Source organism: Bos javanicus, chromosome 9, assembly GCF_032452875.1.
Source record: "Bos javanicus breed banteng chromosome 9, ARS-OSU_banteng_1.0, whole genome shotgun sequence".
Lineage (NCBI taxonomy): Eukaryota > Metazoa > Chordata > Mammalia > Artiodactyla > Bovidae > Bos > Bos javanicus.
This window is the reverse complement of record NC_083876.1, coordinates 90,023,295-90,045,910: the sequence shown is the minus strand read 5'-3', so window position 1 is coordinate 90,045,910 and position 22,616 is coordinate 90,023,295. Positions and strand designations below refer to the sequence as shown.

Sequence of the window (22,616 nt, the reverse complement as noted above, 5' to 3'; positions counted from 1 at the left end):
TGACCTGGAAGGCTGCTTCCAGCCTGAGCATCAACACCTCAGCTAGTAATCCAGGACTCTTGCCCTGACATCAGCTTCTCTCACTCAAAATTCTGGCTCCAGGGGTCCTGATGTCCGAGACAAGACATATGCCCAGGCCAGAGAGAGAGCACCTGCGATCATTCTTAGGGAAGAGGGTTAGATTCGGGGCTGAGGACTTCAGTAAAATAAGAACACTTGATAAAAGTAGAGTCTCCTGGGAAGCAACACTTGCTTAATTTAGCCTCATACTTCTTTGAACCCCCAGGGACGGCTTCCAATGGGACACTCCCCCCGCCCCCCCCCCCCCCCGCCCTTCTTGCACCTGTTTTGTTTCTTAAAAGACAGGCTTCTGTTTTCACATCATCTAAACCGCAAAATGAACGCGGGCTGCGGGGGAACCTGAAGTTGGAAGGCGTCTAGGCGCGAGAGCCTGTCTCATCCAGGGAGGCTCCCAGGTCTCCCAAGGTGCCCGCGAAGCCGCGGACCCCAGGGGCGGCGACCCGGAGCTCCACACCGAGTCCCGAGCGCAGCGGGCGCCGAGGCAAGGCGGGCGCGCGGGGGCCGGAGGCCCGGGAGGGGCGGGGCGGTGACTCACGCGGCCGGGGGCCGCGGCTGCACCTCCGGCCGAGCCGGGCGAGGGGCTGCGCCCGCCCGCGGGGCGCATGCGCGCTACCTAGCGGCGCCGGCTCCCTCCCCGCCCACCTCTCCCTCCTCCCCCGCTCCCCCGCCCCTTCATCCCCGCCTGGCTCCCTCTCTCCTCGCCCGCCGGGTGCTGAAGTTGGGCGGATGGCAGCAAACCGGCTCCGCTAGAGGACCGAGCCGCTCAGCCCCGCGCCCCCGGACCCATCGCTGCGCTGCCCACACCTCCAGGCGACTGGGTAAGATGTTGCTTCCGATCCTGAGCGGTGCTAAGTCAATGGCATCAAAATGTCTGCTTTGCACCGATGGGTCCTTTTTTTTTTTTAAAGGTAATAGGGGTTGGGTGCGGAGGGGAAGGAAAGAGGGGGCGGAGAGTACAACTGTCGGTGCGCCGGCGGGGGAGTCGGCCGGCGCGGGGGGTCTCTGGGCCCCTCCGGGGCCCCGCGGGAGGAAGCGGGGGCCGCGCCGCGGGTCTGGGAAGTTGAATCCCGCGTTGCAGCCTCGGCGCGGTGCGCTCGTCGCCCTCCGGCTGCTGCGGACCCGTTGGGCGAGTGTCCTGCCCGCCCCGGGAACCTCGAGCCGGGTTCCCCCAGCGGAGATCCCGGCGCCTTGGGGATCCGAGCGAGGGCCGGGGGGCGGCGGCGGCGGCGGCTGCAGGAGACCCCGCGGGGGCGCAAGGTCCAGTAGATTTGGTCGGCTGCTTGTTAGCAAACCGAATGTGAAATTAACAGTGTCCAATCGAACGAGCACCTCGGGGTGGTATTTTCTTCTTTCTTTACCTTTGGGAAAATGCAGGTGGGGAAGGTGTAAGGGGAGGGGGGGGGTGGGGTCAGTGCAAAAATGCATACCTTGAGCGTCGGTAAAATAGCTGAGGGGTGTGTGTGTGTGTAGGGGATGGGGGCCTCTCTTTTGTTCTTTGCCCTCCTTTTGGTCAGAGGAAAGGGAGTTCCAGTGTGCACTGCTTGGGGTAGATTTTACAGCCATCCAGGGGCGAGGAGGTGGAACGCCCACCAAACCCCTAGCCGCTGCCCGGGTGGGTGTATCCGGGACTCTTGCTATAGGTGATGCTGATTCTTTCCATTATCGCTAGAATTCCAGTTTAATAGCGGCTGACTCGCCAGCCTTCCTCCTCCTCTGCCTCTTCTTGTGCTGCGGCAGAGGCTGGGTGCAGACACTCGGCCGTTTCCTCTACTCCCTGCCTCCCTGTCTCTGAAAAATGTCGGAGGACTTGAGGATGGCGGAGAGACAGAGCTGGTCTCGGAAACCACGGATGGGGAGATGCCCCTGGCGAGCGGGAGGCTGCTGGCAGGGCTTCCCCGGCAGCCCGCGCCAGCCTCGGGAGTCCCTGGGCTCCTGGAGACAGAGCAGGGGTCGCCTTGGCCAAAACAGATGCCCAGTGTGCGGGAGACACGCCCTGCGCCCCCCACCTCCGTCCGGAACCCCCTGAAAGGACACTCACTCACCTGGGACAATCTCGGTCGCTCTGGCAAGACTGACCCTGGCTCCTGGCATAGTAGTTTTCCTAGCCACTCTGACCTTTACATAAACGTTTCCTTCTTTAAAAAGAGGCACTCGAAGGTTTGTCTAGAGAACTTTGCAGTCTTCCCACAGTTGTTTCTTTTTCTTTTTAAAAATTGTTATACAGCCAGACTCTTTACATCATGGGATGGTTGTCACAAATAATAATGAGAGCAATCTTGTATTTGATTCCCGTTTACAATAAGCGTTTCTGAGACTGTCGTCTGCATTTCCGGCATTCACATACACTGGTTTTCCGGGTGGTGAACTCTCTGAAAATCATTTAATTGGAGAAATGAGAAACAGTTTTCACTCTTGTAATGAGAAATAATCTTTCTGTCTTGGTTTCATAGCTGCTAGACATTATGTGTATTAAATACTTTCGAAAACTGTGAAACACTTTGGGTAAATTGTATTGTTTCTTATGACAACAATAGCAGTTATCTGTGAAACATACATTTTGCACTAATACCTAATGAAAAGCTGATTTGTATTCATTAATTCAAATGAATGAGCCGTTTGACCTCCTCCAACTAAGTTTCTATTATTAAGCTGTTTTTTCTGTTAGCATTAACTAAAACAATAATTAGCACACTCATGGGAGAGTAGACATTCACTATTTTAATAATCTAAAAAACTATATTTAAAGAAGTCATGGTAGGGTAGTTTATTTACAGTTTTTGGAGATGAGAAAAGTGTTTATTTACAAAGGATTGGATGGTATCATTTATTAAATGAGATGAATCTCCATGACAATGCCACCTGATCTCAGAGCCATGGGCACTTTATCCTTCTTCCTGAATTTGTAGTCTGAAAGATTAAGCTGCTAAATCGCTTCAGTCGTGTCCGACTCTGTGCGACCCCATAGACGGCAGCCCACCAGGCTCCCCTGTCCCTGGGATTCTCCAGGCAAGAACACTGGAGTGGGTTGCCATTTCAAGAGACCCACCTAATTTACAAAACAAGCAACAGAAGGTGTTTGTTGTGCCAAATTCTACCCTTTTGCTCTGGCTTCTCAACTATTCCTTGGTTTTTAATCCCTACGAAAGAGAATTAACAGAAAGAGTTAATTTGCTATTCCTGTTCATTAATAAGACATCCAGCTTTTCCTGCTCAAATAGATCTCTCTCTGCCTTTAGGAATCTTTCTACAGAGATCTGGGCTTCCTTGTTGGCTCAGATGGTAAAGAATCTGCCTGCAATGTAGGAGACCCAAGTTCAATCCCTGGATCCTGACGATCCCCTGGAGAAGGGAATGGCTATCCACTCCAGTATTCTTGCATGGAGAATTCCAAGGACAGAGGAGCCTGGTGGGCTACAGTCCGTGGGCTCATGAAGAGTTGTCCTAAACGTCTTAGGCTTTTTAAAATAATAGTAATAATTTTCAAAAATTCCTTAACATTTCTTACCACTAGGGCCAGGGCCTTTGAAGAAAAGGAGAAATGTTTATATCCTCACCCATTTGACCTTATTATCACAGCCAAATCCAAAAGTAAATTGATAAAAATTCTGGTTGACTTGAGGATTAAAAGTAAGAAAGCATTTACCTGTTAATTTGCAGTTGTAGAGATAGTGGCCTTCATATTAGAAACCCATTTGCTAAAAGACATGGGCTTTTCTGGAAAAGTCAAAGGGGGGCATGGATAAGGAAATATGGAGCCAAGAGAGATGGGAACCTATCCAACTGCATTTCTGCTGAGAATTCTTTTTCGGATAGCCCAACTCTGCTTACTTAACAATGAAAATGTATTGCACCACCCAGAAGGGCAAATACAAGGGCCACTGTACACACCGTGGATGAGAATAAAGTTGCTTATGTGCTGTGCTTAGTTGTGTCCACCTCTCTGCAGCCCTTCGGATTGTAGCCCACCAGGCTCCTCTATCTGTGGATTTTTCAGGCAAGAATACTGGAGTGGGTTGCCATTTCCTCCTCCAGGGGGATCTTCCTGACCTAGGGATCAAAACCACATCTCCTGTGTCTCGTGCATTGCAGGTGGATTCTTTATCCACTGAACCATCAGGTAACATGATAGTAAAAAGTATTTTATTTCACTTGATTATTACAGGTAGAGTATAAATGTGAATTCATTATAGAGGTTTAAAATTATATGTTATTTCCGGGGAGTGACCTGGATCCTCAGAAATACTATAAATGTTTATGGAAGTGTTAAAGAAATGAAACAGTCCTTAGATTTAGGTAGCCAGGTCTTTTAATGTTATATTATATTTACCCTCACCATCTCTTCCCATCTCCACTTTCTTCCCAGAGACTTCCCTAATATCCCCCCAAAATTCCTTTCTCTTGTTATTCCTGCTGCTGTGCCAATACCTAGCATAATAACTGGCAACAGGCAAATATTAAATAAGAGCTTATTCAATGAATGAATTTTGCAGAGTTGGCAAAGATCACAAAAGATTTCCTTGATTTTTACATTTGTTTAGAAGAGTGCTCATGTTCATTACCAAATATACTAGTTTGAGAGTCTAAGGATCATGTTCATAGTCCTGCATCTTTGGAGGAAGCCATTTTTAGAATTGTCACTTTGTGAATATTCGTGTTTTTGCCATAATACTGCTATTGTTGATCTGTTTCAAACTTTGATTAAAGTTTAAATTACCTGTGGGCAGGCATGGGCATGATGAACACAAGCTTTGGGGCAAGTTGACTTTAGTTTTTGTCCTGGCTCCTCTGTTTAATAGCTTTGTCACCATGGTCAAATCACTTACCTGCTTTGAGCCTCAGTTTCTTCAGATATGACAATAAGGATAAACACTCACTTCCTGAGATGTTTGCAAGCATAAATATAGTACAGTGTATATAAAGTGCTGGGTATGTGCCTAGCATGTCTTCCAAAGCCTAAAAAACTGCTACTGAATATATGAGGCAGTTTATGACCAATTCATTTCCTATGAGTCAACAGGCATTTTTTTTTTTAAAGAATTAGAATCACATTATAGAGTTTCATATTTGCTTTTACAAACAACAGACATTACTTTGTTGGCATTTTCCAAGAAACTTAAATCAGTATTTTTAATATAATTTAGTGACTGCAAAATAGTTCACCTTATGCATTTCAGTTTATTAGTTAATCTTTCAATGTTTATGTTATTTTCAATATTTTACTGTTTTAAGTGATGTGCATTCTTAGGCATAGGTTTTTATGGCATTTTTTCCCTTTAGGCTTGATACTTAGGGTATCTAGATCTCTCCAAAGTAATATCATCTTTTAAAAAATCATTACTAATTTGATGTGTGAAAATGATATTTTCAAACTTTTATTTCTTTGGTGACTAAGAATGCTTATAATTTTATTCGACATGCTTACAGCAGCTTTTTTTTTTTGTCTTGAGGATCACTTGTTCAAGTCTTCTGCCACCTTGTCCACTGTATTCTGAATGATTTTATGTATTTGAAATGCTAATGTTAATTTTAAGAGACAAGGCACAAGCAAAGAAAGAAAGCAAGTGCTTAGTGACAGAGAAGACAAGTGGCAGACTACTGGGATGATTGTAGTTGAACTGACTCCCTCTCAGTGAAGTAAACATCACCAAAGGCTGGAGAAGGATCAGCCGTGTGATTCGGGCTGCTGTGGTATCCATAACTTACCGCCACTTGCCACCATGCTTGGGCCTTCCAAAGCACATATTTCCTCTTACTCATTGTGGTCTATCGTTTTTGTGTACTATGCATGTGCACTCACACCGTACTAACAAGAAGATGTATCTTACAGAAGAACCTGAACTTTGTGGCAACCCAACACACGACATGACAAGTTCTCAGATTTCCATTGACTGTTTCTGCCAGTTGCCAGTGTAAACTTTTGAGATTTCCCTAGATAAGTGAGATTGAAAGGAAATAGGCAAGTCGATGGAGGTCCTCCAGAGCATTAATTGAAGTTTCTCACCAGAATGAAATCAAGTAAGTTTCATTATAAGGCCATGTCGTATTGGAATCCTAACTTACCTCATTTTTTAACTGGAGGTGAAACTTAATATTTAAAAGTTGAGATTAATCTGGTACCTTAATGAGTCTGTGCTGTAGTGTTTCATGTGATTGAGTGCTCTGATAAGTTCCTGGTTTTTAATTTTTTAATTCTGTGTCTATAGACAATTGGTTTCAAAAGCTTAAATATTTAGCTTGGAAAATCTATAAAGCCCCTTAGCTGTTAAACTACCTAGAAAGTGTAAAATTTTTTATAATTGTTACTGGTTGCAGTTTATCAAATATTGTAAAGCCTCAGTAATACAGAATGTGTGAACCTGGAATTTATAATGAACAAGAGGCCCCTATAGGAGGAACAGTGAGGTCTGGTGGAACAGAAAAGCTTCAAAGTTTCAGATAGAACTGGATTTTCATTCTTGCTCTACTGTTTACTAGATGCGCAGGCTTTTTTTGCTAAACTCTGTAAGTGCTTTATACTTGAAATTCTAGCATGAGTAGTAAACATCTAAAATCTCTCTGAATTCCTTAAACTTTGTGTTTGAGATTAAAAAAAAAAAAAACTCTGTGTCAATAAATATAATTTTATTATAGACAATGAATGTGGTTCACAAAGCAAATATTTACTTCCTTGGATTAGGTCACAGGCTTTTCAAGGAACTTCTGATTGGCTGTTGAAATACAAAGGTTATAATTCAAGAGCCATGGCATTACATTAAACAGACACAACCCAGGGGAAATTATGACATAAATGAATGAGCAGGTAAGTGTTTATTTCATTTCTTTAATTATCTTGGGGCTTCCCAGTGGCATCATGAGTTAAATTCAAGGAAAATTCTTTTGTGAAAGTTGACAACAGTCTGTATTTCAATAAATGGTAGGGGCTTAGTTTTTATGTTTTTTGGCATATTATGACAGGCTGTCTAATCTAGAGATTTTACGAATCCATTTTGGTTCTAAGAAAACTACCTCAAATCTCCGCCCTTTTTCCCTCAACTCTTTTCCTTTTTCAGGCTTCAGTTAATCAAAATCAACAAAGATTTGAAAGTCTGCTGTAACAAGAGTGGCAACTGTGTGATTTAATTTAAAGGGTGTGAAAAAGCATACGGAAAATTCCCCTTGAAAGAGACTTTAGAAGCAGGGAATGCAATTTGGTACAAAGAGTTCAAACTTTGGATGCAAACAGCCAGAGATTTAGCCTTAACATTATTGAGTCTTAGTATCATTATCTGTAAATTGAAGACTGATTGTATGTATCTTAAAAATGTTGAGTGATTAAATAAAATAATGTCCATAATTTGTCATGTATTGACAATCACTATGGAACTGTTATGGGACTTCCCAGGCAGCACTAGCGGTAAAGAGCCTGCCTGCCAGTTCAGGAGACTTAAAAGACATGGGTTTGACCCCTTGGTTGAGAAGATCCCTGGAAGAGGGCATGGCAGACCACTCCAGTATTCTTGCCTGAAGAATCCCATGGACAGAGGGGCTTGGTGGGCTGCAGTCCATAAGGTCACAACCATAAGGTCACAAAGAGTACGTGACTGAAGTGACTTAGGACGCACATGCAACTGTTATATACTGTACTGCTGCTAAGTTGTTTTAGTCGTGTCCAACTCTGTGCGACCCCATAGACGGCAGCCCACCAGGCTCCCCTATCCCTGGGATTATCCAGGCAAGTATACTGGAGTGGGTTGCCATTTCTTTCTCCAATGTATGAAAGTGAAAAGTGAAAGTGAAGTCGCTCAGTCGTGTCCGACTCTTAGCGACCTCATGGACTGCAGCCTACCAGGCTCCTCCATCCATGGGATTTTCCAGGCAAGAGTACTGGAGTGGGGTGCCATTGCCTTCTCTGATACTGTACTAGAGTTAAACAATGAAAAATAAACCCAAGAATAATTACAATAATTAAGATAAACCCAAGAAGCATCCAGTGGATGGTAAGTGCTTAAAGGCAATTTTGTTTCTTGTCAGTAGTTGTCTTGACTAATGGGTCCTTAATTAATATGAAAGCTGTTCCCCTAGTGTCTGCCATGTTGCCGTGTTATTCTTTCCTGAGCAGCTTGTTTAACCAACCTGTTAAGTGAACATTCATTCATTTATAAACATTCTCAAGCATATATTATATGCCAGGCCCTGAGATATGATTTTGGATGCAAAAAAAAAAAAAAAAAGATTAAACATGGCCTCTTTCTGCAAGTTCACATAGAAGCTTCTTCAACTTAGTATTATTTTGTTTGCATCAGTTGAGCCCTGGGTGTTCTTAGTTTACAAGTCATAACTGGAGATGATGTGGAAGTAATGAGAAAGGATCTCCTGAGGATTTAGGAATTTTAGGCTCATTGACTTCCAAGTGTAGAAATCTCTGCTCCTAAAGAAAGCTCTAAGCAGAGGCTCAGATAAGGGGAAGGGAAAATAGGAAGTGGTTCGCTGGAGCTCGGTGGATGATTTACCAGCCACCAAGTCCAAACCATAGAAGACCTGAGGCTCAGCCGTCTTTGTGGACCCGCCCCAACTCCCAAATCTCCCTCTTTAAAGTGACCGCATTTGTCTGCATACAAGTGTACTGTGCCTACCCCTCTCCCCCCACTTAAAGGCTACCCTGGGTATATATAATTGGGATGTTATTTTGGGTATGTTGGGGGAGGGGGTAAGCAAAGGGAGAGAGAGAAAGTGATAACCCCACCCTTCCTGAGGACCCACATTTCCCATACGATAAATATATTGTCATTTTTTCCCCCAGTATGATCGCAGTTCTTTCACTGATAACAATCTTTTTGTAATATAGTAAATTGACCAGAGGGGCTTCCTGGTGGTTCAGTGATAAAAAATCTGCCTGCCAATGCCAGATACTTGGGTTCAGTCCCTGGCTTGGGAAGATCCCCTGGAGAAGGGAATGGCAACCCACTCCAGTATTCTCGCCTTGGAAATCCCATGGACAGAGGAACCTGGTGGGCTGTAGCCCATGGGGGTCACAAAAGAGTTGGACATGACTTAGCAACTAAAACAACACAATTGACCAGAAATCCAGAATACTCTTTTCAGATATGAAAAAAAATAAATTTGTTTTTAAAGAAAACCATCTTCAGCACCTACTTGTTGAAATCACCTACATGATTTCTAAGTCTAGCAACTAGATTTTTCCTGATCTAGGATGATTTGATATTATTTGTAAAACCAGGGTGAAGGCTTCAAGTCCTTCCTAGCAAAATGCTGTGAATGTACAGTTAATTTAGCTATATATAGTAATGAAAGAATTGGCATTATGAATGAATTAACTTGAAAATAAGCCATTTCAGCCAGCAGATTTAACTTACTTATCTTCAAAGCTTTAATTGGGCTGTTAATAAGTAACCATTTGTAGTAATTTGGGGTTTGAACCTATCTCTCAATTTATTTCACTCAGAACTACTATACAGCATTTTGCTGATGACCTATGAGTTTCGTGTGGGCAAGACTCACTAGATAAAACCAAAGGAAAATGAGTATCTTTTTTGAAAGCACTAAATGGCAACCCACTCCAGTGTTCTTGCCTGGAGAATCCCAGGGACAGGGGAGCCTGGTGGGCTGCCGTCTCTGGGGTCACACAGAGTCGGACACGACTGAAGCGACTTAGCAGCAGCAGCAGCAGCAAGGCATAGCTATGCTATATATTTCTGTATATTTTTTTATGCTGAAAAGCAAGGATAGAGAAATTCTTGTACATTGGAATTGTCATCAAAGTTTAATATTTTAAAAAGATGATTTTGAGTGTCAGTGTCTGAGTATGTGGGTATGGCTTTCCTTTTTGTTTATGAGTTGAGAGCAGGAAATAACTGACCTGATGCTTGTGTAGTCATAGCCAAATGCTGGGAGGGGAAAATACATACTTGAAAATCCAAGGGGAGGTACACTGAGGTAAGAATGAAACTCAAGTAAAAAACAGAAAGACTGGGCTCAGAAAACAAGACTATTAGCTACAAACTTAGTACTTCTTAAGGTATAATGTCATTCAGTACATTATTATGTAACTCCGCTGTATTATGTAACCACCTCCAGTTTTGTAAATTCATGTGATCTAATCTTAAGAAGGTAATTTTTTTCCCCTTAATTCAGTTTTTTCATTGACTGAACATCTGAGTAATACAAGTAGTGTTTCATGAGGTAGAATTTCATCAAATAAGTGTAAATTCCAGGATGGAAAAAAATGTAGAGCACTTTTCTTGACTTGACATAGGTTATGTTGAATAGTTAAAAATTCTTGTAGGTGATACTCAAATTCAACTGTATTGATAGAAAATCTGCTCCAAATTTTCTTTTTAAATGTCACTACTCCTAAGTCCATCTTGCATAAAATTAACTTTTTTTGTGTGACAAAGAGATCTTTACATTTTGCTTTAAAATACCAGCAATGAATAAATGCACATTGTTTTATTGAGCAGTGGACAGCACAATGACTTAACGTCCAAACTATTTATTAAGACTTTGAGGGAGTGACAAGTGTGTTTGGAGGAGATTATTTTTAAGGGAATGTGGATTTATGGCTTAGCAGAAACACTGAAAGTAATTACAGTGAAGCTGCTGATTACAACCAAAATCTATGTTGCACTGAGTGTTCTGGCCCCTGACCACTAGTCCCAGGAAAGTCCAAGTCTGGTCAAGTCTGGTTAGATCTCACGGAAAAAGAAGGAAGAACTGGAACTGTGCTTGATATTGGACCCTACAATCTAAAAAATTAAATTATGAACAGGCAGAAATGATGGAAAAAGAGTGGTCTTTTGGTGCACCTGTTAATAGCCCGCGTGGGTCTGGTTTTCCAAGTGTTTGCATTCTGTTCCCAACTAGCCTTCAGATTCAGCTACTCATCCCTCTCACCATTTTCGTTTCCTGCCTCCTTATTCACAATTAATGCAACTCACTGGAGCCTTACTCTGTAATTGGGAATATGTGTGCTCAGTCGCTAAGTCGTGATCAACTCTTTGTGACCCCGTGGACGGTACACTCCTGCCAAGTTCCTCTGCTCATGGCACTTTTCAGGCAAGAATACTGGAGTCTGTTGCCTTGTCCTCCTCCAGGGGATCTTCCTGGCCCAGGGATCAAACCTGTCTCCTGTGTTTTCTGCATTGGCAGGCAGATTCTTTACCACTGAGAACTGGGATTTAGTATCATTAAGTGAATCATAGCCGAGGCTGAAGGAACCTAAAGACTAGTTGAAGAAAGAAAATGGGTATGTAAATTGCTATTACTATTCTGTTCTAGGAGAGAAATAAAATGCTGTGAGGAACTTTCGATTCATTTTAGGTGGTCAGACCAGAATCTGGTAAACACTTCTTGGAGGTGGTAACATTTTTTCAAAGTACTGAAAGATGGAAATTTGACAAAGAATGGCCTTCCAGGCTCAGAGACAATGTAAAGAAAGAAAGGCGCAGAACTAGGGAAAGTCGAAAAATACTTTGTGGCACAGTTTTCCAGAAGTACAAAGCACGGGCAGGAAATCACAGGATAAAGTTGAGAAGGAGACAGATACTGGTGGGTGTTAATATCCAAGTGAAAAGCTAGCATCGTCCTTGATCGGGGCAGAGTGCCATGGGTATCGAATAAATAGGACATTACAGGATGAAGACTGTACATGTCAGGTCTGGGCAGAGGGGAGGAGAAGGCAGCAGGAACACGATTTCAACTCTTCAGGTGAGAGAAGATGAGGCCTGAATTGGGAAAATATCCAAAGGCTAACTGAAGGCAGTTGGGAAGATGATATCGTGAAAACCTATTCCACTCAGAGCTTTCAAGACTTGGTCACCATTGAAATTTAGAAGATGTGAAAAGACCCTTAAACCCAACATAGATTTGAGCCTGTATATCTAGGTAATGCAGATGCCATTAAGACCTGGAGAAACCAAGCTAATGAAGAGGCTGAATTCAGCTTGGGGAAGGCTTTGCCAGATCTATCAGGGTTGTTGATTAAAAGCCCGGTTGATTCAGTAGTAAGCAACAAGTCTGCTCTTAGCTATGTCAGTAGAGGCACAGAGTGTCTAGAAGGAAGTTGAGGACACTTCTGTACTGGTCTGCATTTTTCAAACCACAACTAGAATGCTGTTTTGAATTTCTTTCCTTCTGGACACCCTGGTTACACTTTTGTGATACAAATAGTAAAATGAACAGAAACCAGTCATTCATGGGAGAAGTGGTTATTGGAGGCATTTGTACTTTTTTAACATAGAGTAGAGTGGTTTCCCTAGAGAATATGTGTGTTTCTCCATTTGGAGAAGAGCCATGCAAAATGATTAGACTCATTTTAAATTGCCCCAGTGACATAACGGGAATAACAAAACCACATGGCAGAGTAAGGAGATAATACAGACATTGCCCTGTATCAAATGTAAATTTGGCATTTAAGTAACTTAGCTGTTAGTTGTTGTTTAGTTGTTCAGACGTGTCTGACTCTTTGCAACCCCATGGACCATAGCCTGCCAGGCTCCTCTGTCCGTGGGATTCTCCAAGCAAGGATACTGGAGTGGGTTGCCATTTCCTTCTCCAGGGGATCTTCCTGACACAGGGATCGAATCCACATCTCCTGCACTGCAGGCAGATTCTTTACCACTGAACCACTGTCTTTCAGTTCAGTTCAGTTGCTCAGTCATGTCTGAGCCTTTGTGACCCCATGGACTGCAGCACGCCAGTCTTCCATCACGAACTGTCTTTACCACTGTCTTAAAAATAGCATTAGAACCAGTGGGCACGTGTCATTGAGATAGATTTTGCTATCCTGTTGAGAATAACTGTTTAACAGTCAAAGCCAGCTTGGTAGATGGGCTGCCTTGAAAAATGATGAGCTTACTGCCAAATGCTCAGTGGATAAACAGTTGGCAGAGATGTTATGGAGATGAGTTAAACGGCAAGGCCTTATTCTGACTCCTCAGTTCAAATGGCTCTGGGGAATCTGGAATATAGACTCAGGAGAGAGGTTTCAGCTAGAGATAAACCTTGAAAATCTTTTATTACAGGTGGTGGTAGTAAGTGATTACCAAAGAAAAATGTTTAGGGAGCAGCAGCAACCTGGAATAGAATCCTGTAGAGTATCTGTGTTGAATGGACATGTGGGAAAAGAAGGAAACTCAAGTACACACACATATATATCAATACATTCATTCGTAAAATGATCAGAATGGGGAAAAAAGGTGTTAAAAAGAAAATGATATTCGTTTTTCTCTTTCTGACTTACTTTACTCTGTATGACAGACTCTGGGTCTATCCATGTCTTTACAAATGACCCAACTTCATTTCTTTTTATGGCTGAATATAAAATAGATAATGAATGAGAACCTACTGTGTAGCTCAAGGAACCCGACTCAGGGCTTTGTGGTGACCTAAATGAGAAGGATATCCAAAAAAGAGGGGATATATGTACACATATGGCTGATTCACTTTGCTGTACAGTAGAAACTAGCATGACATTGTAAAGCAACAATATACTCCAGTAAAAATTAATTTAAAAAAGAGAGTGAAGGCACTGTAATATACCATGAAATCAAGAAAGTGGAATTACTCTTAGCCAGTTTCATTCATATTTATAGTTCTCTCCCAAAAAAGATTGGAAAAGAGACAGGGAAGGAAGAGCAGCTGGTTATGTCATGTAGCAGAGAGGGTAAGATCAGGAAATTCCTTGGGATTGTCTAGAAAGCACTTGTGATTAATGATTTATGCACTTTCTGTTTCCAAAAGGTTTAGGGCAGCTTAAACAAAAGCACTTTCACAGAGGGCAATGAAAAGTAAGCAATATATAGGTAAGAAGCCACAGAGAGAAATAAACGGGGGTGGGCAGTAAGCACGCCCCAGAACATGGATGGGCATGTTGTCATAACGGAAGTGCTCAGTTTCAGCTCTCAAGTTCCAGCCACCAAAGTAATAGGGTTTAACTGGACAGGTTACCTGGAACCCACTGGTAAATGAAGAAAACAGTCTTTCAGAAGTCTTTTTTTTCCCCTGGCATGAATTTCTGTGAGTTGTATATCCTATGGATTCTCAGTTAAGAAACGGTAGCATATTACACTACCATGGTGCTGCTGAATCAGATGCTGGCTTGCTTTGAATTAGTTTCTTTTTTAAGCCCTTGAAGGTCAAGTATGTAGTATTAAGATGAAGTCTGTAAAAGCCAGTAAGGCAGTGATAATTTTAGATGAGCCAGGTGTCTGGTTACTCCTGAGTCTAAAAAATCAGCATGTGAGGTAGCATTAGAAGGAAGGGCATTCTCAGTAGGAGACTCTAGGGTAGTTCCAGGAACACAGTGGAGAGGAGACACTACATGCCCTGAAGCCTCAGGTCCTCTGCACATCCACTCCCTCGACCTAAGCAACTCTCCTCTTGATCTTTCTCATCACCCACACTTCAGTTCAGATGTCACCTCTTTAAAGACCTTTTCTGTACTCTCTAATGTTGGCCCAACCTTATTCCTCCCTTGATCTGTCATTCTTTAATAATAGCCTACTTTATTTAACCCACAGCATTTACTGTACTGTTATTTTATTTATCATATCTCCCTCCTTCTGCCAAAGAGAATGCAAATTAGTACACCGGGAAATGCCAGGAACAGAGCAGGTGCACCGTGTGTGGAAGGAATGAATGATTTGTGGATGGGGAGGAACTCAGCTCAGTATTGATGGGATAAACTAAACGAATGGTGGTTCTGGGAATGGAATAAATTCTCCCTAAAGTGCTAGCTGAGAAGGATGATTATCATCATGACAGATTTTGTTCTGGGAATTTTAAGAACACTCGGACTTGGAAGAAGAGCACAGATTCTCTGTACACTTGCCTTTCCACTTATAAGAAGCAAGGTTCCTAATATGAATGTTATGTTCACGAATATTCATTCATTGATCAAGGTTCTAAGGGGAGGAGCTTAAGTAGGAAGAGCACAAAGGGCCGTGTGTGTGTGTGTGTGTGTGTGTGTGTGTGTGTGGGTGCGCACACGCGTACTCATTCATGTCTGATTCTCTGCAACCCCATGGACTGTAGCCTGCCAGGTTCTTCTGTCCATGGAATTTTCCAGGAAAGTATGTTGGATGATTGCCATTTCCTTCTCCAGGAGATCTTCCTGACCCAGAGATTGAACCCATGTCTCTTGCGTCTCCTGCATTAGCGGGTGATACTTACTACTGCACCACCTGGGAAGCCCACAAATGGCCCTGCTGCTGCTGCTGCTGCTAAGTCGCTTCGGTCGTGTCCGACTCCGTGCTACCCCAGAGACAGCAGCCCACCAGGCTCCGCCGTCCCTGGGATTCTCCAGGCAAGAACACTGGAGTGGGTTGCCATTTCCTTCTCCAATGCATGAAAGTGAAAAGTGAAAATGAAGTCGCTCAGTCGTGTCCAACTCTTTGTGGCAAATCCTTTTTTTTTCTCCTTTGAAATGAGACTGTTTAACTTTACCCACTTAACTTTTGAAGAATATCTTTCAAAAATGTTGTTTGCTATTTTGGCATAAATAATGTCGCAGGACTCTTAAAAGTACTTTGCTGTTAGTTATACCTCCCTTTATTGCCCCTCCAGACAGTTAACAATAAAACCCCTATTGTGCTGGGAAGTGTCACTGTTGGGGGAGGTGTCTGTGGGTGGTCCAAGAAATGCATAATAATTGCCTCAGGTATAAATCAGTTCACTGACTTCCAAATGGAAAAGCAGAGGTGCCCTTTGAAAGAAGCAAGCACCTGTGTATTGGAGAAGAAAATGAACCTAACTGATGTTAAGACTGAAGCCAACAAAAGGTGAACCTGAGAACCAAGGAATGTAGACTAGTTGTTTGAATGAACTATGGCAAGGTGAGGACTAAATAAAGAAGAGGGCATGGCAGCCCGAGGTGGGTAGCAGAACCCAGGAAAAGTGTTTTTCAACATTTATTTTAGGTTTAGAGAGGACTAGATTTGCTGGTTGTGAGAAGCAAAATCATCAATGGAGAAAGTTCCCAGGGAATGCTATGAAATTTCCTGGAGTATTGCTTTTATTCATCCCTGAGAAATGTAAAATGTTTCTATATGAAAACAAAAGCAGATATTGAAAAACAGCATATATTATTCATCATTCATTCATTCATTCAAGGTTAGACCTAATCCTTGAAAGAAATTGTGATTATTTGAGCCCCGTTTTGGGCTTTGCTTCCAGACTCTAGGGTACAAGCATAGCATTTTAGAAGTAGTGGAATTTCCCCAAGGTTGTAGACAGACAAGGAGGTTTAGAATCACGGAGCATAATAAGCTCAAGAGGTACCTTGAAACTATCTGAGTCCACAAAAATAATGGGTTCTTTTTTCTACCATCTTCTCAACTCTAATATTTTAGCTCAGAGATAGAAGAAAGATGTCCTGGAACAAATGTTAGAAATTGCTTTTTTTCCTAATGATTTTACTGAAAACATCCAAAATGACAAAAAGTTTTTTCAGCTTAGAAGACAGAATAAAAATAATAATCTAGTTTTCTTTGCATGCTGAATGAGAAATTTTGATCATAATATTAAATGTATTATTTAGTCAACTGACCAAATGTTTGGCTGTCAAAAAAGTTCGTAAAAACGTGAACAAAGAATTTTCTACTTATTTTTTGTTAACTTGTTCCACAAGGGGCTGTCAATCTAGTAAGTGTTGCCTTGTGAAATGAGCAAAAGTAAATTACCATAGTTTTGACCAGCTATGAATACAAATTTCAAAATGAAAATGAGTGCTAAAAGTCACAAATTCACTGGGAAAGCAGTCTTTTGAATGTGATATGAAATAAGGTTAATTTTCGTTTATGTGCATTCTCTTATTTGAAGGCAGAGTAGTGAGCTGTCATTCAAAAGTAGAGAGATAAACAGAAAACGAAAGTTCAGATCATAAAAACGAAAGGAAGAAATCAGTGTTTAACTGCAGGTCTTTCAGACCACAAAGCAGAAATCAAATTCACTTTGTGTAATGTCTTGGGGTTGGTTGTTTCTAATGTCCCACTGCATTTGGCTTCTATAGGAATAATCTGGGGATGGAGAACAAGTGATTTTGGAAAAAAAGTTGTGAAGTAGAAGAGGATTGATGCTGAATGAGAAGCAGACTTTTTGTGTGACTCACCCAGTGAAGTTTCTCTTTTAACAAATACTTTGTCAATGTTGTTCAGTCACTCAGTCGTGTCTGACTCCTTGCAACCCCATGAACTGCAGCACGCCAGGCTTCCCTATCCTCCACTGCCTCCCAGAGTTTGCTCAAACTCACGTCCATTGAATCAGTAATAGCATCCAACCATCTCATTCTCTGTTGCCCTCTTCTCCTGCCCTCAATCTTTCCTAGCATCAGGGTGTTTTCCAGTGAATCAGCTCTTTGCATCAGGTGGCCAAACTTATTGAGTATCTATTAAGTGACAGGCTCTGTTCTGGGAGATTCAGATTTATTAAAGAACAAAACAGACAAAAATGCCTGTCTCTAGGAGGCATATATGTTTGATCTTTGATTTTTTAAATTGACTCATAAAGGGAATCCTTTGTAAGGCATTCAGGGTCCTTTGTAAAGCTGGGCTATCAAATAGATATCTGTGTATATGGGGGTGTGTGTGTGTGTGTGTGTGTAATACTAATAAAATATAGTATATACATGTTTATGTATATTAATATTTTATTTTACTCCTCCATTAATTGCAAATAAATAAGGCTAAAGATCATGGCATCTGGTCCCATCACTTCATGGAAAATAAATGGGGAAACAGTGGAAACCGTGTCAGACTTTATTTTTTTGGGCTCACTGCAGATGGTGATTGCTGCCATGAAATTAAAAGACGCTTACTCCTTGGAAGGAAAGTTATGACCAACCTAGATAGCATATTAAAAAGCAGAGATACTACTTTGCAAACAAAGGTCCGTCTAGTCAAGGCTTTGGTTTTTCCAGTGGTCATGTATGGATGTGAGAGTTGGACTGTGAAGAAAGCTGAGCACCGAAGAATTGATGCTTTTGAACTGTGGTGTTGGAGAAGACCCTTGAGAGTCCCTTGGACAGCAAGGAGATCCAACCAGTCCATCCTAAAGGAGGTCAGTCCTGGGTGTTCATTAGAAGGACTGATGCTGAGGCTGAAGCTCCAGTACTTTGGCCACCTCATGCAAAGAGTTGACTCATTGGAAAAGACCCTGATGCTGGGAGGGATTGGGGGCAGGAGGAGAAGGGGACAACAGAGGATGAGATGGCTGGATGGCATCACCAACTCGATGCACATGAGTCTGAGTGAACTCCGGGAGTTGGTGATGGACAGGGAGTCCTGGCGTGCTGCGATTCATGGTGTCACAAAGAGTCGGACAGGACTGAGCGACTGAACTGAACTGAACTGAACTGAAAGGCATAATAACCATATCAGACTGAAGTATGAAAGGAATTTTCTACATTTAATTCTTTGTAAACTGACATGACATCAGTCCATTTCAAACCAATGTATTGTACTACTCCAAATACGTTAGTTGCAGTTCAGAAAACCCTGGAATGAGAGGTCAGAGGAAGAAGAGTCCATGCTCCTGCCTTCCCTCATTCAAGGAAATCAAGCTGATAGCATCCCAGGTTCCGGGCACCAGGGGGAGAAGTGAGCTTATTTTTCTTAGGCAAGAAATCTGACTTCCCTCCAGGAATTTCCCAGGAATGAGCTGGCTGTTTTATATTCATCCCTTAGCTCTTTCTCACATTTTCTCATGCTTCCCTGTGTTCTGGGCTCTGAGGTACATTTCAGAGAATTCAGAGCATAATGAAGTGATAGAGAATTTTGAGGAGCATCAGAAAATTTAGATCATATTTAACAGAGGTAGAAAACTAAAAGAAATATGTTCCTGAAATGCGTATTTAGGTAATAAGATAGGAATGCAGTTTTACTGTGTCTAAGCTCCTGGAAAAATTATATATGGTAACTGTTTAGTGTGTGGAGCCAGAATGGAAGTAAAGTGAATAAAAATGAATAAAGCTGTAACAGAGAAGAAGCAAAGGCAGCTTAAAATTACAAGGAAGGATATGGTACTCTTTTTTTTTTTTTTTTTGACAGATGTTTAGCAGATCTCCCTGTAACTGACATGTATGCAAAGTTTCCAATTATAGGAGAAACAATATTTCCTAAAGTGGAGCAATCTGACCTCCTCTTGTATCTTGTATCTGTGATTTATTTTGGTTCATAATGACATATACAGAATCATAGAATGCCTTTGTTTTCAAGGATAGTATTGAAGCAAGAAATGAAGACTTATCAAGAGCTGTTAGGGATTTGATTGTTACCAAGGGGAAATGAAACAAAGAAATCTGAATGTATTCCAAGAAAATAAGTAACTATAGCTAATGCTTTGGTTGGTTTTATTTGTTTTGCAATGATGGACTTTACAAATGTATGAGTATTCCATATCCACTTGCAAGATAGTGAAGGACAGAGAAGCCTGGTATGCCGCAGTCCATGGCGTCGCAAGAGTGGGACATGACTGAGTGACTGGACAACAATAGAAGAAGGGATATTTTTACAGCTGAGACTTTAAAATAATAAGTTTTAAAGTTATGTGTTTGGGGAAGGAATTAAAATGTAATTATCATAGTACCTGATGTGATAGAAAATACAGTACAGACTTTAAGAAGTTTATTTTTATCAGTAATTGTTTTGTGCAATGTGAAAATTGTATTATATAATTTATCTAGTTTAACTTGAACAATTAAAGACTTCATAGTAAAATGAAATCGATTTAAATAAATTATTACATTTGTGTTAAACTTGTTTTTTGACACTTTAAATATAACTGTAATACTGTTAAGAGGTGTTTGCAAAAAACTTGGCATGCCAGTGGTTATAGTATATAGTGTGTGTGTGTGTGTGTGTGTGTGTGTGTTAGTTGCTCACTTATGTCCGACTCTTTGCAACCCCATGGACTGTAGGTCTCCAGGCTCCTCTGTCCATGGGATTCTCCAGGCAAGAAAACTGGAGTGGGTTGCCATTTCCTTCTCCACAGTATATGATACTATACTGCTAAAATGTGTGTTTAATCTTGAGATGGGATTTTGGAGAACTGAATCCTAGCTATGGCCGTAAAGCTAATTTATGAACTCCTGAATCCTAGCATGCCTAAGAACTGTAATATTCAGATGAGATCACTGTCATGTCATCACGATATTTATGTTGGTTCCCACTAGTCATCTGGGATTGCTGATCGACCATGGATCTGGATGCTTTACAATGTAGTGAATGCTTCCTCCTAAAGGAAGATTTCAGAGGCAGACTCTGCACTGTTTGAGGATGAATGTCTTCATTTTCTTTCTTCCCCCACTCTTCTGCCTGCAAAGACCAATATATATGCTTACTTCCAGAAAGTGATTTCTGCTCTGCCACGTCTGTGCCTTTGCTCGACATTTTTCTGCCTGGATCGCTGTACATATGTCCCTTCACATTCCTAAATCCTGACCATCTTTGAAGGTCTAAGCCCAAGTCTGAAGACCTTCATGAACCCTCATCTGGCCTCCTCCAAGTGGCCTCTCTTTCTTTGGAAACTGCCTGTATCATAACAGTGACACATGTTCTTTATGTTTTTTCTCCATAGTTTTTATTTTTTTAATTTAGACACTTGTATTGTCTTCTCCATGAGCAAACCCTTTCTGTTTCCACATTCTTATCCAAGAGTGGCATCTACAGAGTCACCCACACTGGAATTCCAGCAATCAGCCTTGACTGATCCTCCCCACTACAGCCATCACACCCTTGCTCATATCTAACTATCCCCAACCAAGGCTTGCTCTGCCTCTTGGGAACTTCTTACTTCTGCCCCATTCCCCATTTCTGCTCTTCCAGTTCACTGTCCGCAGCTTGCCTGGACTCCTTGGCAGCATTCTCTGTCCACCTGTCCTCCACGCCAGTGCCAGAATGAGCAAGCATATTACTCCTGATGCTGCCGTAGACTTAGGAAGCATGCACTGTCTCCTATCACCTACAGATAAAATTCAAATACTTTGCATGTCTCTCTTCCTGATTCCTCCCTGCCTGCCTATCTGTCCCTGATTGCTTTTTTCTTCTCAGGCACCTAATACCCCATTCACATTGAATCAATGAATGAATCTATCTTTAAAAGACAGGCCATGCTATTATAAGTCTCCTGGGTTTTGCTTATAGTATTACCTCTAGATGGAATGTTTTACCTGCCTTTATCTACTTGGAAAATCTCACACATTGCTTTCAATAGAACTGTTTCTAGCTACCCCCAGCATAATTCTGTGCTTACTCCTCCACAAATGAAAATTTGGTAGACTTTTATGATCTCACAACCAGGTTATAAGCTTATTGAAAACAGGGATCAATTTTTTAGAGGGGAGCAGAAGATTTTTTTTAAATGTCCCACACAAATAATAATAATAAATGTCCCACCAAGTTCTCCAATAAGTATTTATGTATTAACTGTCCGTGAAGCTGGAAGCTTATCTGTCGACCCTCTTTGAAATAAGCCATGCTTTGTAATCCAGTAGCAAGGTAGATATAGAGTAACATCTGTTTGCCAGGTACCCCAAGATTATATGGCCTGATGAAGTAGACATACTTGGGATGCCTAGGATCAATCTGTTGAAGTTGATCAGATTCCAAATTCCATGATGCTCCTCTGCCTAAGTTTTATTTTCTTGTTCTGAGCAAATCCCTGGATCCTTACATTGACCCACAAGGCCCTGTGTGATCTGTCCACATCTCCTGCACCAACCCCCCATTTCTCAGAATCCATCACCTTCCGCTTTCCACCCTTGCTGCTTGGCCCAGCCATGTTGTTTTTGCCGTTGATTAGTCACTAAGTCACGTCTGACTCTTTTGTGCCAGGCTCCTCTGTTCATGGAATTCTCCTGGCAAGATTACTGGAGTGGGTTGCCATTTCCTTCTCCAGGGGATCTTCTCGACCCAGGGATCAAACCCAAGTCTCCCACACTGGCAGGTGGATTCTTTACCACTGAGCCACCAGGAAAGCCCTGGCCCAACCATGAACAGCTTTTTGTCTGTTCATGCAGTGGGCCAGACTATTCCCAACTCAGACCCTGTGTTCCTCTTACCTGGAATGTTTTTCCCACAGATATCCATGTGGCTTACTCCCTTACCTCCTTTATCTTTCTTTGTTCAAATGTCATGTTTCAGGGACACCTTCTTATGCCACTGTTTAAAATTGCAGGCTCCTCCTCTCTTTCACCTTGTTTCTCTAAATAGTACTCAGAAGTCTGTGTGATTTTTATGTCATCTATTCACTACTGTATACCAGCTATCAGAGCCAATCTCAAAGTAGCTGTTCAATAAATATTCATTGAATAAACCAATGAAGCCATTTGGTATGTGCAACAGCTCTTCTTGTATATCCAACAAATATATTTCTCTTTGAATAAACTTTATGTCCATGATTCAGTTTCAGGCCTAGTGGTTAGTTAATGTCTGACCTTAGTCAAACATGGTTTGGATTAGAGGGATTTAGCTTGGGTTTCACTCCTGGCTCTGTCAGTTTCTAATTATGTGACATTGAACAAGTCATTGCATCTTGCTGGGTCC

At 41.9% G+C, this 22,616-nt stretch overlaps 1 protein-coding gene across 7 annotated transcripts in view; it reads left to right on the top strand.

Annotated features, from left to right (window-relative positions):
* Positions 1-731: 731 nt before the first annotated feature.
* RGS17 (regulator of G protein signaling 17) overlaps positions 732-22,616 on the top strand; it is a 103,782-nt gene continuing 81,897 nt past the window's right edge. For 2 of the 7 annotated variants that reach the window (XM_061428371.1, XM_061428370.1), the window contains exons 1-2: positions 733-899; positions 6,758-6,880. In XM_061428371.1, the coding sequence (XP_061284355.1) occupies positions 6,873-6,880 (8 nt within the window). In that variant the 5' untranslated portion in view covers positions 733-899; positions 6,758-6,872. Of the gene's footprint in view, positions 900-5,908; positions 6,097-6,757; positions 6,881-22,616 lie in introns of all 7 variants that reach the window. The other 5 variants (XM_061428365.1, XM_061428366.1, XM_061428364.1 and 2 more) reach the window with 5 other exon arrangements.